General features: G+C 38.2%; 2 protein-coding genes across 2 annotated transcripts; one reads left to right on the top strand and one right to left on the bottom strand.

The window, feature by feature from the left end:
* The first annotated feature begins 425 nt into the window (after positions 1-425).
* LOC127948124 (GTPase HRas-like) lies at positions 426-4349 on the top strand. Its single transcript, XM_052544717.1, has 5 exons — positions 426-747; positions 1242-1353; positions 1686-1864; positions 2428-2587; positions 3052-4349. Exons 2-5 carry the CDS (start codon positions 1243-1245, stop codon positions 3163-3165), a joined length of 564 nt encoding a protein of 187 aa, XP_052400677.1. The 5' UTR covers positions 426-747; position 1242; the 3' UTR covers positions 3166-4349.
* An 828-nt stretch (positions 4350-5177) lies between these two features.
* Positions 5178-16372, bottom strand: LOC127948092 (DNA polymerase delta catalytic subunit). The gene is made up of 27 exons (XM_052544715.1): positions 16223-16372; positions 15226-15424; positions 14933-15046; positions 14701-14841; positions 14483-14608; positions 13832-14000; positions 13623-13737; positions 13411-13540; positions 12365-12531; positions 12148-12252; positions 11851-11991; positions 11665-11775; positions 11358-11549; positions 11176-11264; positions 10437-10553; positions 10140-10253; positions 9883-10030; positions 9698-9793; positions 9490-9627; positions 9227-9402; positions 8872-9024; positions 7398-7500; positions 7191-7323; positions 5848-5961; positions 5710-5762; positions 5529-5626; positions 5178-5398 (listed from the first exon to the last, which is right to left on the bottom strand). The coding sequence occupies exons 2-27, from the start codon at positions 15410-15412 to the stop codon at positions 5311-5313; spliced, it is 3318 nt and encodes a 1105-aa protein (XP_052400675.1). The 5' UTR covers positions 15413-15424; positions 16223-16372; the 3' UTR covers positions 5178-5310.
* Between the last annotated feature and the right edge of the window lie 15 nt (positions 16373-16387).

Below are 16387 nucleotides of genomic sequence, written 5' to 3' on the forward strand. Positions count from 1 at the left end.
ATTAGACCTTAGCAATTGACTACAGTTTCCCTTTCATTGTTAATTCTTTAATTACTGTGAAAGCCCTCTTTAGACTAAAATAAAATAACAACTAAATAATAATGCAATTATTATTTGCAAAATGCACTATTTGTAAATGCAATTAGGTTTAAGAATCTAGCACTAAATTTATTTTCTGATGTATATTTCATGTTTTTTAAGGGCTTTGATGGTGTGCATCCATAGACAGTATCTCTGGCCTTTTAATAATGTGAAAAGAATCCCATTGGTCAATATTCACGAGGCGGGACATGAAAGAGAAATTGGAAAGAGGCATTGCACTACCATTGGTCAATTCTTACTTCCGTTTATTCCTCGCCCAATAGAATTCAAAAATTCGACAGGCCAGCTAAATCTCATTGGTCATCTCCTCCGGTGATCCCGCCCCCTCCTCGCCCTCAATGAATCTGGGAGAGTCTTAGCCAAGAGGAGCTAATGCCTCCACGGGCGGATTTATTTGGGTTATCGTGAAATTTGTACAGAGTAGGGACAACATAGTTTAAAATAATACGTTTTTAGTGTGTTTTTTAACGGGTGGGTTTTAATCAGCCCGATTTTTTCCAGCCTGTCTTCGACTCCAGGGAGAGTTTAGTTGTCTGGTCGATCGTAATGTGGCTCAGGGGCTAATCCTTGGACTTCATTCAATACTAACTCATCTCGAGGCGCTACGTTGGCGCCAGCCGAACTGATTTAACAACCAGACGGGAGGTAAAATACACAAATAAGCCGATAACTAACTTCTGACCTGTTGATAGAAGTTGAGATAAAACTATATGGAGCTGTAACGTTAGTTTCAGTATGCTTCTTCCCGGCTAGGCAAATGTGATAGGAACTCAGTAAACGTTATCTTAAACCCTAGTCTTGAATGTCTTCGAGTATGATTTGTTGACTTGTAGATCGTATGTTCTTTTCCGGTTATTAAAAGGACAGGTCGCCCAGATAGCGAAAGTTGTGTCGTCATTAACCCCCCCTCCTGTTGATCCAAGCCCTTATGACTTTTCTTTTTTCCGTGGAACACAGAAAGGAAATTTTATAAAGAATGACAGCCTCGGTCACCTTTCACTTTCAGTGCATTTTTTCTCCATACAGTGAAATTGTCTTTTAATGCTGGCAAATTAGTGTCAGGAAGAGGAATACAGTACTGCTTGTTGAATATTTCTGTTTCTAACCCTCTCTATTCACCTTCCCTCTCTTCCATCCAGAATGACAGAATACAAGCTGGTCGTTGTTGGGGCTGGTGGTGTTGGGAAAAGTGCACTGACCATCCAGCTCATTCAGAATCACTTTGTAGACGAGTATGACCCTACTATTGAGGTACGAGTTCACCTTCTATAAAGGGATAGTCCACCCCAAAATGAAATTTTCATTAAAAAAATAGTATGAGGACCCAAAACTGTTTGAGCATTTTTCAAAATATCTTCTTTCGTTTACCCCAGAAGAAATAAATGCATGCAGGTTTGAAATGACATGAGGGGGAGTAAATTATTATGCTATTTTTGTTTTGGTCTTTTTAAAAAAAATTTTTTTATTGTTTTCCCTAAAATTAATAATCTGTTCAGAGTTTAAAATGTGAATACTTTGTTGATCATATTATTAGTATATAAAAACTCAGATGTGTGTTCTTTTTCTATGTTTATTCCATGCAGGATTCTTACAGAAAGCAGGTTGTAATTGACGGAGAGACATGTTTGCTGGACATCCTGGACACCGCAGGTCAGGAGGAGTACAGTGCCATGAGAGACCAGTATATGAGGACAGGAGAGGGCTTTCTGTGTGTGTTTGCCATCAACAATGCAAAGTCCTTTGAGGACGTACATCTTTACAGGTATAAATCCAAACACATTAGATATATGTAAAGGATATTCAGCATCAGTTACCATAACCAAACCAGTTACCAAAAATATTAATCCAGATTTAAAGGGATAATCCACCCAAAAATGAAGATTGACGTTATTTACTCACCATTGTGTCGTTCCAAAACCACAGAACTTTTCTTCTGTGGATTATGAAGAATGCTGGTAACCAAACAGTTTCCGGCCCCTTTGACTTCCAGAAAATACAATAGAACTCAATGGGAATAGAAACATTAATGTCTGGACTATCTTATGAATACCCTTAAATTATATTTTTGATTTATGGATCTCAAGATGGGTGTGTTGGGTCTGTGTCGACTAACAGCAAACAAAGCTTTTCACTTCCTGAAAACTTAGAATAGAATCAAACGGAAAAGTTTCTAGACTGATTTTGAGCTAAAAATGAGACATTGATTCAGTGATTTAAAGTTGATGAGTAAGGAAACCAGTGTGTGATTGGAGAAAGTCCTAGCAAGAAATTCACTAATCAGTCTGTGTGAAACAATCAACCATGTTGTGTTTTGTTTCTGTGCAGGGAGCAAATAAACCGTGTCAAAGACAGTGACAATGTCCCGATGGTGCTGGTGGGAAACAAAAGTGACCTGGCCTCTCGTACTGTAGAGACGCGTCAAGCCCAAGAGCTCGCCAGAAGTTACGGCGTCCCGTTTGTCGAAACATCTGCCAAGACGCGACAGGTGGGTGGCACTGATTTACACAAAACAGGGTTTTGCATTCCACTCTACTTCCTGTGTAAACTTATGCTAGACGGGGGTATTTGACCAATACACACATGTCTTGGCTCTTTTGCAGCAATGATGCACCATTCTAAAAACAGAGCACAAGTTAAATAAGTTCAAAAACGTGTTTATACACATCTATTGCATGCAGGATTCTTACAGACAGCAGGTTGTGATTGACAGGGAGCCTTTAACTTGATGCTGAATTAGCGTATCAAAGCAATCTCACACTTACAGTTCATGCTGTTGGTCTGAATACCATCATGTCAATCAGAACAACAGCCATCTTAGGACTGATTTCATAATGTGCATTAAACTTTTTGAGAAAACCAAAACTTTTGTGACGACTTAAGATTCCTCTTCTGCATGTTGCTAAAAAGTACCATTAGTTCTAAACCCGTCTTGTCTTTTTCTGTCTGCAGGGAGTTGAAGAGGCGTTTTACTCTCTGGTGCGGGAGATCCGAAGATACAAGGAGACGAACCGCAGCAATAAGAAAAGCAAAAAACATACACCGAGACGTTGCACTCTTTTATAGCACTGCATCCCCTGGGATTAGCCATACACACACACACACACACACACACTACTGTAGCATTACACACACATACACACCCCATTTCCTTCTCTTACCACTCTCTTTTACGCCACCAGCCTTTGAGGAATAGGAAGCTGACTGGCTGTTTGTATGTATGTGAGCATGAGACCTCAATGAGAATCGAGCCACTGTGGAATTGATTTGGAAAAGACATTTTTTGATGGGACTATCGAACTTGGATAAAATAGTCTCGAGTGGACTCATCAACCTTATGCTGCTGCTTCCCCTTCTGTGCTAGGAGGACCTGATGTGTGTCATAGTTCTACAGTCATACTTCAGAATCAAAGCAGCAAGGAACTTTGACATTTACAACAAATTAATGAGGTGGTGAAGGGATATACTTTAAGTGGGTAATGGGTAACTCTTTCTAAGTAAGCCTGATCCTATCTCATCTCCTCAAAACTTCATAAGCCAATCAGCATATCTGCTGGGTTCTGTTAACAGTGGTTGGGAATGAGGAAGCTCAGAAGTCCCCTGAAGTGTTTGTGGCCTGTGGGAAAGCACTGTAGAACAAGTGGCCACCGCATTCAAAACCACTGATACAATGTTTTGTACTCCTTAAGAAGTATTTCCACCTCATTCAATGTGAGATTTATCTAAAAAATATTTTCAGTTTTCCACCCGGTTTTTCTTTGCATTTGTCAACATCCCAGAATCCATTTCTCCCTAGATTTTTATTGTTCTCATGGCTTGGACTAAAACTTAGCTGTCCTGCACCTAATGTAGCCCTTCTATAATTATATAATTCTGAAAAATCAAGCTTGCTTTTTTATTTTTCCCAGTAGTATTTTATGGTAAAGTCTTGTATTTTTGTAAAAGATAATATTGAACCATTTCAGTACACATACCAACATTGTATTGGACATTAACATTTCATTTATTATGATGAATTGTGTAAAATGCCAGTAGTCCCTACCTGCAACGAGGTTTGGTTGGGGAGGGCAATATATATTTTTTTCAGTTTCTCTATTTTTATTTTTATTATTTCTTTTTTTAGATTGACAGGAGAGATGGTAATAGTTTTGGTTAAGGGTAAACATGTGACCAAAGCTTGTGATTGATGCATTCCCTTTGCCACATTGATAACTGTAGTTATGTTTTGTGAATAAAGAGACTTTTGGCTAGATGACTGTGATTTCCTCAATATTCAAAACTCCAGCTGTATTTGAAACTATAACTTTTCAGTTATTATATCTGCTTTATAAAGTGTTTCAAGAAGTATATTATGCGTTATGGTAATAACAGGGTAGTTGCATCAGTTTTTCATAATTTCAGAATATATGTGGCCACATATAAAGTTACAAGTTTTTGGCCAAAAGTACCTTTGTTAAAATACAGTTGCTTAAATTAAAACTAGGAACTCTTAGCAGGAAATATATATATATATATATATATATATGTATACACACACACACACACACACACAATTCAATATTTTTCTAGGTTGCATGAGAAAAGGTTTTTGGTTTATTATGATTCGTGTGGGATTTCAAATTCCTGTGTGCAACACTTTATATATCTCAGACATGACCGAAACCAAAACATGCATGGATGCAATCTGTGGGATATATAAAATATTCCCTTTTGTGACACTTGAATTTTTTTGTCTCTTTTCCCTTTTGTTTTCTGAACCCTGTTGAATTGGAAAAAAAAGTAGCTTAATGGTAAAGGATCGCTTTTAAGACAAAAGCTATGGGTTGAATGTCAGATAAATTGTGAACTGTATGTTTACTTAAAGTGATTACAGGACAAGCAATTCATATATAAATAATATTGACAATAGAATTGTTGATGACTAAAATGTATTTTTCATGACTATGGAAACAGCCGTTATGCCTTCATTTCACACTTTAAGTCTGTAATGAATAAGGATTTTGATTAAAAAACAATACGATCCTAGAATATTTAGTTAAAACTGTATAATGAGCTAACAGAAGAAAAAGAGAAGGCCATTTTACAAAAAAAAAATCACTTTTTTATTTATTCAGCCACTAGAAAATGAATCTTTACAAAATGGAGTGATACAGGCTCTCCTTCACTGAGGTAAGAGGATGAATGAATGTTGAAATAACTGGTCCTTGTCCATCACCAGCTGAAACGGGAGACGAGCTTCTCCTGATCGTCTAAATCCTTCTGCACCTTCTTCCTCATGTAAAAGATGGGGCAGTCTCGACTGAAAAAGAAAGAAAACAACAATGTGTTCTATTCCCTGGTATATTCATTATCGCCAACAAAGTAATTACACATGTGTAGTGAATATGTGATGAATGGTCCAGGCCTGGTGTGCATGTGTGTGCAGATACCTGGTACACAGCACGTCTTCATGCAGTGAACCTTGACAGCGCTGACACTGAGTCCACAGACGAGAGAATTTCTCCTCTAGAGTTGACAGATGAGCGATCTAAGAGACAGATAAACAATCTTCAGCCCCACTTATGAACACAAGTTAGCCAAGATTTGTGCATTTAAAAACACAAAACACACCTCTTTCTGATAAAGCTCTGACTCTTTCTTTTTACAGAAGTCACATACAGCCGCTGTAGAGAGATAAACCATCAGAAGTACATCAGTTTTGTGAGTTGTGGTGCTACGAAGACATTCACACACACACCTAATACACACCATCAGTTTTGAGCACAGCTCGGCAGCCAATGCAAGTGCTTCGTTTCTGAGCGAAAGCCATGAGACCACCAACTCTAGATGTCAGGACCGTCTTACAGCGTGTGTGATCGCCCTCTGAAACAACACAGCAAAAGCAGATGTATTAGCAGATTCATTTCTGAAAGAATTCTATTTTGTCAGAGTTTGCAGTTTGAAATGAATTTGATGAGATAAAAAGTGTTTATATCACAAAATAATAAAAATGTTTTTCTGTTCTGAAGTTCTTGTCGGCTTCACTCAAAAACATATGAAAGTGTAGTTTCACAAATACTCTTATGAGCACATTTATAAAGACTCTTTAGACTCTTCAGAATCAGTTTGAATCAGACTGAAAAATGCTTCACTAAGGCTACGTTTTCACAATAATGGTGTAGTCAAAAACTGAAAAGTTTTACCCTTGCATTTTTACCTATACACAACAAAGTTTTAAAATGATTTGTGTTTGCACATAGCCAAAAACGCTGTATTACAAATGCCAGGCCAGTAGTTGGCGCTGTCACCTTGTTAGTAAACAGTTCCTGTAGGGAAGTGACGATTATATGTTGTATATGGTTCGTCTCTGCTGTTGGTTGTAATATTGGTGAATTAAATCCACACTTTGCTGAAGAAGCGTTCACAAACCCTTGAGCATGTTTGTTCGCTCTTGCCTTTAAAATCGGCACGTACTACACACGCATTATGCTCGCACATGACATAACCGTTTTCAAAGATTCCCGTTTTGTGTGTTTACACAGAGACGACAACGGTGCCGTTTTCAAAACAATGCGTTTTCAGTTCCCAAAACACCAGTGTTGTGTAAGCGACCAGGCAAAATGCATAAAAAGTTTTTCGTTTTTGGCTGAAAACTTTGTCGTGTAAACGGCCTCGAAACAAACTCGCTGAATTGCCCAGAGCTGTAACAGAATTAAAGTGAGGTCACACATTTACTGTTGATTGGTGAATTTTTTGCATGCAAGGTATCATTGCCTTTTTTTTTTTTTTTACACACACAATTTCACCTTTCATGAAACTGCAAGTCATTACTTTCAGTGATGTCTAACTTGAAATGAAGCAAGAAGTGTTTGGTGTACTTGAGGTTTGTGCCACTTGAATCAGTCAACAGAGAAAAGTATATCATTTCACAAGACATCTGAAACATTATAAGGTAAAAATAAAGTAAACCATGTGAAATGAATAAATAAAATACATGTATGAAAGAATCAAATCACAATAAGATTTATAACATGCAATTAAAATACAGATCTTTTTCATTTCATGTCAACTTTAAACATGTTATGTTTGCAGGCTTAATAGACGATACTCACTCAGCAAAACACTCTCAGCTTTGCTCTCGCCCAGTATGGGTTCAAAGATGCGCAGTAAAGGTTTGGACAGCTGCTGCTCCAGGTAGTACTGTGTGTCTATAGGGATGTTGTTCTCCAGTACATAGATGGGGTCCTGAGAGATAGGACTCAAAATAAACAACTACAGTACAGTACAGAAAATCTTCCACATAACAAACAGACACTGACCTCAGATTTCAAATATGCTGCCACTCCCTTTGTTGCTTTGATGATGACGTACGGGACTCTGTCTCCGAGGTTTGGAGCGCTACCTGCATCACGCTTCCGCATCCTGAAACCCACGTTTGTGGAAAGTGATTAAATGCTAAGTCCATACCTGCAAATTCTGGATTTTTCCTCAAAAAGTTATTGGGATAAGCAGTTGAAATAATTTCGCAATATTTTTCATAATAGAATAGAACTGCACGCCATGTTGTCTACGTAAAAACATTTGTTTGAAAAAACACCAATGTCTATAATAACAACATAAACTGTAAAATTAACATTAAAACTTTTTAAAATATTTAAACAACTGCAGTTTAAATAAAAAAAAACAAACTGGTGTTATTTCTAAATTACTGATATATTTTAGTTATCATTTTCTTTTTTCACTTTAACTTTTTTTAGTCATTTGATTTTGTGTCATTTGTATTAGTTTTTTTTTATATAAATATAGTTTTTATTTATTAACTTAGTTTTAATTACTCTAGTACTTCAAAAAAAAAAAAAAAAAGAGACATCGCCTTGGCAGCTAGCTGAAATAAAAATAAATGTACTTTTTAAAAATATTTTATTTAATTTCAGTTAATGCTTGTTTTATTTCAAGTCACTAAATTGTTTTCTCAGTTGGTTTTAGTTGTAGTTAAAGGGGCAATGTGTAACATTTTTGAGAACCTGTATACAGAAATGCGATGTAACATATAAACCGAAAGAATAAAAAAAGAGAATGAAAGTGTTTTCAGTGGTGTATAAATATTTTACAAAATTCACTGTTATGTTTTAATTACTTTAGAACAAGCCATTTCTATCTACATGCACTGCGCAGGATAGGTGCCCCGCCATGTTTCTACAGTAGCCCTAAATGGATAAACTACTCTACAGAGCGCGCTTTGTCACTGTTGTTGTTCTTCGTTTCTTCCTTGTGTTCCTTGTTATGCATCGTCACTACATTGAATACGCACAAAATAGAAGTAGCAGTTGTCATGTGGTTTATTAGAAGCAGAGGTTGTAAAGAGTAAAAACGCTTGACTGGCTACTCTCTGCTCTCTCAGATGAGGACATCTTTGTCCTGATTTTGCAGCCGTAGCTTCTCACACTGCACTGCACCTTTGAACCCAGTTCTGAACAGAAAAAGACAGACGTCTAAAAGAAAATGCTAATTTCCTCCCTGACAGTAGGTGGTGCTAATAGAAAACCAAAAATACAGAGGTCACCATGATTACCCCTGAGCACAAAGCAGCTGTACTTATAAACATGACCTTTTTCAGGCATCATATACAGTAGTGGTATGCCATTTGTATACACAGTCCTTTTCAGACACTCACAAATAAAAATAACTTGAATTTGCCTGAATCACACGAATGGCATATTTCAATGTCAGAATGGAGAATCTTGTAGGTACAAACTCACATTCAAGATAATAAAACAAAACACACACACACACCTCTCCGCTAGCTCGACGTGGGCCTGTTTGCCGGCATACTCCTGTGCGGTGCGTGTGAGCTCTTTAGTTATGACTAGCTGACTGATGTCAATGCGGTTGCACAGAAGGTCAGAGATCACCTCTTTAGCATGAGTTACTGCCCCATCAGGGTCTCTGAAACACAAAACACATCGTCATGCCTTGTGAATTAATGTGCGTGTTGGTATATGCAAGGTGTGTTGCAACTAGAACATAGTCAGAAATGACTTTATGAAGGCTTGTAGAGTCATGTCTTCTCTCTTACACTTGCTAGTTTGTGCGTCACTGTTGCGTTTCTGAGCTCATGGGAGTTTTCTGAGTGTGGCAATGTTTGTACCTGTCAATGAGGATGTTTTGGAGGCATGTGTTGATGAGGTTTGCCACTAGAGGGCAGTTGTCTCGTCTGACGGTCTCAATTCCTTTGCAATCCATCTTATCATGATGTTCAGCATTAGAAGAGAAATACAACCCGGCGTACCGCTTCTTATTGATCAACAGATATGGGTAATACACCTAACAAAGTGTGAAAGAGATTATTAAGCTTACTGCGAGTAATATTTGATGGCTTCTGTTGTGAAATCTTGGGAGTATTTTCTGTACCTTCTCAAACTCTAATTTGATTGGTGGAACGAAGTGGGAGGAGACCCAATCAGCTGCCTGCTTTCCCAGATTCATTGCGTCCTGCACTGTGGCCACGCCTAGTTTCACCATCACAGAGTCGGTGTCTCCATAGATGACCTGAAACACATGTGACTCGCATCATTGCATGTTTTTAGTGTGTTAAAAACACGTTTATGTTATTAAATACCTTGGCATCTGCCTGGTAACCATTAGAGATTGTGTATCTTGATTCCACAAGCTGTTTGGTCTGTTCAATCATCTGCCTACCAAAACCTGTGACGCTCTACAGACCAAAGAGAAAAACAAGCATCTCTTAAAGCAGCTGTTTAAAACCATCTGATGGTATTAATCCATGTGAGTGCTGAATCGGACCTGTGAGATCTCCAGACAGGGCAGTTTGCCCACCTGAGCCCCGGTGAACCCGTACACGGAGTTTGCGCTGACCTTCAAAGCCAACTGCCTTCCATCCAGCACCTGCTTTTTAAAGGGGTCTGTCTCTTTCTTCAGCTCTGCCTTTGCTCTAGAGGCACAGAGTCAAGATTTAAATAACCGAGAAATACAGAACACAGACAAATTGGTTGTGAATAGTTTGTTTAACATTCTTCATTTCTTTTAATGCTTGAGATCACCTTTTCCTGGCCCCAAGCAGGTTTTCCAGGATCTCCGGGAGAAGGCCCTTCCTCACAGAGCTCTTCACAAACAGATCACCTGTGGGGGTCTTGATGAAATCTTCTGGAGACAGACTAAAAATGTGCACACACACAAAATTACAAAACTTTAATAAATTCACAAAATGAAGTACATCATAAAATAAATAAACAAATAAAAATAAATCAAGGCAATTTGAAGAAACTATCACTTTAACACTTTACACTACATAAAACACACACACACACACACACACACACACACACAAATCTTCTCACCAGAGTTTCTCCACCTGGTTTTTCTGCAGGAGGGTGGTGTAACATAGATTATGAGCCATCATGATGGAGGGATACAGTGAGGAGAAATCCAGAGTCGTTATAGGAACACTGTAATACCTGTAAATACACACAAAATATTAGTTAAGGTCTTTTTTAACATTCATAATGAAAAGACTGCAAGAATCTGTTGTCACTCACTAGAAAGTTGTTGGAATAAATCAATCTCTCTTAAGCACGTATTTATTGACACCACAGCAGATTTTTTAATGAATATTCTTAATGGATTTTTGAAGGAAATTTCTTATGCTCACCAAGGCTTACACAGTAATACTATTACTATATATTACTACAATTTAAAAGAACTGTTTTCTATTTTAATATTTTGAAATGTAAATTATGCCTGTGATTTTCATACTCCTGTTTTCAGTGTCACATGATCAGAAATGATGACGATCTTGTGCTCAAAGTTTTATTTTTACCATCCATGTTGAAAACAATTGTGCTGATTTTTTTTTTTTTTTTTTTTTGTGGAAATGGCAATATACATTTTTCAGGACTCTTTGATGAATAGAAAGTTCAAACGAAATGTTACTTTATCAATCTCGATTTATGTCTATCACTTTTTATCCATTTACCAAAACCAAACGTTTGAAACGGTAGTGTATTTATGTGCTTTTATGTGACCAATTTCTTATTTTAATACATAGGAAATATGATCACAAGGGAAGCAGGTACAAACCCTTTCTCTGGTTCAATGACGGTGGCTCCAGTGTAGTCCTCCCCACCCTCCGTCTTCACCACTGGCATCACCAGATCCTGCTTCATAGCCTAGAATTAAGCCATTGAAAAACAAAAATAAAAAACACTTTTGAGCATAATGTTTGCTATATTACCATATGTTACAAAGACACATGCCCAGACCTGTCTGAGGAGCTGTGAAACCACTTTAATCTGCTGTCCACGAGAGAGCAGGTAGGTCAGGGGCACCCCGGTAACTCTGGCCATTTCCATGTAATTAATGACGCACATTAACTTCTGCAGCAAGCGCAGCGGCAGATATGCATCCTTCAGACAGTACACAGCCAAACGCCTGCGGGTCTGCTCATTCCCATTCTAATCGAAAAAAATAAGAGAGAGAAAAGAGGGTTTAGTGGACAGCAAATGTTTTAGATGGAGCTGAGGGATCTGATTGGCTATAAGAATGGGACAGAGATCTGATTGGCTGCACCTGTAGGTCGGTGATGATAGAATGCTGCACATCCTCCTTCTGCTCCTGCAGAAAATGAAAACTGACGGCGTTTAGTGTGTAAGAGCGCAGTTTATAATCCCTCAGCAACACCTGCAACACAGAAAAAACTGGGTGAGTCACAGCATGTGCAGTCATGGATCAATATGTGAGTTTAAGTGTGCATACCTGTAGTAGGTCAAACTGCACACGTCCCTCCATATTGACTGTTTTGTTCTCTCTGCGGCCCATCTGCTTGCTCTGGAAGCTGGAGTCTTTCAGGACCGATTTACAGCCCCACACACGGCCCAGATACGGGAACAAACTCACCTACAGAGAGAGATGAAATATCATCACCCCTGCCTGAATAAAAAAAAAAAGAAAATGTGCCACCACTAATCCAACTAGGTTTGTGTTCACTTCCCATCAAAAAAAGATTAAAAAAAGTAAATAATCTTGGTGTGAAAACATATAAAAATAAGTTGCCTTTAAGGTTGCAGCTCTGTTGAGGAGGTACGGAAGGTCAAAGTTCTGGATATTGTAGCCGGTGATGATATCTGGATCCACTGTCCTCACAAACTCAGCCCAACTCTGAGATAACCACACATATACATTTGTATTATTACTGCACCATGTACATTTACATTTGAAAGAAAATGTAGAATCAGTGCAGGTATAGTTGTGAGAATCTGTGAGTATGAACCTGCAGTAGCTGTTTCTCTTGAGTAAAGCAGAGAATCTGGGAGCCCACTATACTGGCACAGCTCTGTAAGGTGAAGACCGTCCGGATGAACGGCTCCTTCTCTCCCTGACGCTGCACCATAGAGGCGATCTGGATCACTGGATCTATCTCTGGCTCTGGAAACACGCCTGTAACACACACACAAACAGCTCAGTTATCTGCACAGCAGGATATAATACAAAAGCACAAGACGCACATTGTGGCTACTACTTAGAATTAATTTACTTGTTAATGTTAGCTTGATAATGTCTTACATCGACAAAATGAGCTAGTATATGTCAAAATAAAGAAAAGCTGTTCAAATTCAAAAAAAGTGATAAAAACCCAATTTGGTAGAAATGTATTTGGGTGGAAACTATAAAGCAGTGGTGTGAAATTTTGATGGTATAAAATGAGTGTTTAGATTATTTGATTCGGGGGGAAAAAGTATGTATAACATTTCTTAAATAATTGAACAATAAACATGTATTAAGTAGTTTTTCTAATTAAAAGAAAAAAGTAATTTAAATTAATGAAAATTTGTGGATTGCTAAATAGTGATGATACTAATACTAAAATTTCCACCAGAAATATTGAGGTCAAACACAATCTGTCAGATTCACAACTTTCCTCCAGATGGCTTTATGAGCTGCCACTGAAACCAGAATAAGCTCAACTAAAACAGCCTAAACAAGTTACAAACACACACACACACACACACGTTTGTTTTTGTGAAAAGTGGGGACATCCCATAGGCGGAATGGTTTTTATACTGTACAAGCTGTATATTCTATGGACCTACACCAACCCTACACCTAACCCTAACCCTCACAGGAAACTTTGTGCATTTTTACTTTCTCAAAAAAACTCATTCTGTTTGATTTATAAGCGTTGTGAAAAATGGGAACATGGGTTCTGTCCTCATAAGTCACCCTCTCCTTGTAATACCTGTGTCATCCCCATGTCATTATACAGAGCTGTGTCCTGATATGTCACAAAATCAAGAGCACACACACACACACACACACCTTTTCTGCCAGCACACTCAATATCAAAGCTCAGCACTCTGAGCGGAGCGATCCTCTGCCATTCTCCTTCAGCTGGATGACTGACCAAGTCATTCCATGCCACATCCACCTCGTACTGACACAGGGACACCTGAGAGAGAGATCGAGTAGAGACACACCAGATAAGTATGCCAGTTTAATACATCAATCTAATTTAATCTAAGTTTTTTTACCTTTCCTGGATAGTTTGAGTCTGTCTGTCTTTCACTTCTCTCCTCCCTCAGCCTGTACTTCCCTTTAGGAAGCTCAATCCAGCAGCAACCAACCACATCACTGTCCACCATGAACCTGCATTCACACGTACATGCAGCAAATCTCACATGCTTGGTCCACCACACTCCACCACCAATTTGAGAAACTTTCAAGTACACCAAACACACACCTGATCTCAAAGTCAATGTTGGCTTCGTAAGCCTGGTAGCTCTGGTTGGCGAAGTTTGCAAATTTAAAGCCCTGCTCAAGAAGACGCTTCGCTGGGGCAATCAGACGCGGCATTGCCATAGTGATGCGCAGAAAGTCATGAGCTTTGTTTCCATGGTAATGATACATACCTTAGCACAAATAGGGAAAAGTCAGTCAGCTAAAATACATGATAAAAACAGTTCCACTTACTATATTGTTAGCTGGGGTCAGTAAGATTGTTAGTTTAAAAGAAATAAATTAAGAGAGGATGCATTAAAAGTGACAGCTAAGACATTTCTAATGTTTCAATAAAATGCTGATCTTTTGAACTTTCTATTTATCAAAGAATCCTAAAAAAAATTAACTCGTTTTCTTTAAAAATATTAAGCGGCATAACGTTTTTCAACATTGATCATAATAAGAAATGTTAATTGATCAGCAAATCATCATATTAGAATGATTTCTTAAGGATCATGTGACACTGATGACTGGAGCAATGAATTAAAATAGAATACAGTTATGTTAACTAATAATAATAATAATAATAATATATTTTTACTATATAAAAAAAAAACTTGACCTCAGACATTTGAATGGTATTGTATACACACACAAACTTAGACTTTCTTACTTTCCTTCTTGGTGATGTCCACTGCCAGCACAGTGACCGCTATGTTGTCTTTATTGGACCGCATATCCTTCAATACAACAGAGTTCAGCTCTCTCTGAAACTCAGCCAAGTGCGCATTTGTAAAACCTGAGAAAGACACAGACATACTGTGAAATCATGGAAGATGTGTTTAATTTGTCTCAATGACATGGAGCAGATTGCTGTAATTGCCAGCTCACCGTTGGGAGCAGGAACATAGAAATATGGGGCGAATCCATGAACATGGCAGCACACACTGTTTCCACTGTCTGTCACACCAAACATGCGCACTATGGGCACTTTACCCTGTACCTGCCCGGGCATTCCCGCTACCGCAGACCCTAAACACCAGACAACAACACACTGTGGAAAAGATCTAAAGGAAATTATGGATTTTTATGTGTGCATTGTTGGTAAGGATGTGTCTCTCACCCAAGTAGTAATCCAGGTCTATCTGCTGAAATATTAGTTTGTCTGAGTCTGGTTGAAGAGGAGGTGCAAGAGGTCGTTTCCAACGTGGATTAAGATCAGCAGAGAATAAGTCACCTGAGCAAAAGAGGGTAGAACATGTATGGATGCCTTTAGATCTTCTTTTTCCATAAGATTGTCAGCAACTGTATTCATGGGTTGGCAAGTTGTTTTGAATATCTTGCAGAAAAACAGTTTAAGTGAGTATAATGAATGCAGTTTAATTCGTTACAAAGTAACAGACAAAACATCCTTACCCACTGGAATGACATCATGACCTGCCTGCCCCTCCCCTGACTCCGCCTCTATTTCCATTTCATCAAATAGAGCAAGTTCCTCTTCAAACTGGGAGGGACTATCCTCCCATTCGGTGTTCATTTTCCCCTTCTTGGCCTGTGAAGCGCCGCCCTTTGCAGGGCCTCCATTGCGCCTTTTAAAATCCATTCTAAAGCAGCCCTGAAAAAACAATGTCCACTTTTTATGAGCAAATCAAACACTTAAAACTGTCATTTCTGTCTTGCTAACTGAATATGTGTTGAAAACATGTATGGGTAACAAAGCATACAATTCATGAAGGAATATAACAAAGTGAAGACACAGTGCATGTCACATGATTAAACGTCTCAAAAATAAAGAATAACATCAAAACAACCTTGAGAAATAATGTAAATAATGATATGACGGCACCTTATCGTCATTTGCATAAAAGGGGCGGGGTAAATGAAATTTAAGATGAGTCTTTCAAATTAAGCTGCTTAATTGTTCATAATTTTCTGGCGTTGGACAGACACGTTACGAATAAAACTATAGTGATTTGCAAAACGTACTCTTTCACTAGTTCCACTTAGAACTATTTAGAAGCTATTGTTATTGATGATCTGGATGTCTTTAAGTTGGGTCAACATCGTTATTATTAAGTATTGTGCATAATCAACAATATTTCGTTTAAAAAGCAACATACACGACGTACAGATCGTTTAAGTTCTGCAAACAAATATTCTTTCAACTATAATTAAAAACAAAATAAACATTTATTCAGCAACAGTAAGATCACATAAACAAGATGTAGGCTCATAATGTTTACGTTCACATTGCGTATTATTAAATAATACAGTAGGCGAACTGGACAAACAAGAAGCTTAGCAGGACCTAGCAACACGCAAAACAAATCGCGAACTCACGCGGTAACTTACATCAGGCGATCTAATATAATGGGGTGAACTGAATAAACTGAATAAATTCATAATCTTTCACCTTTTATTCCAGCTCGATCGCTAGTACCCCATATATGTGCTTGACAAATCTCCCGCCACTTGACAGTGTTGACTGTTGAGTGTTCCACCGGACCCGAGCGACATCCGAGTTCCCGGTAAAATTGCGTAGGGTCCAAGAAGGACTGCAATTGGTCGAAATGTAGGA

Source organism: Carassius gibelio, chromosome A3 (assembly GCF_023724105.1).
Source record: "Carassius gibelio isolate Cgi1373 ecotype wild population from Czech Republic chromosome A3, carGib1.2-hapl.c, whole genome shotgun sequence".
NCBI classification, from domain to species: Eukaryota; Metazoa; Chordata; class Actinopteri; order Cypriniformes; family Cyprinidae; genus Carassius; species Carassius gibelio.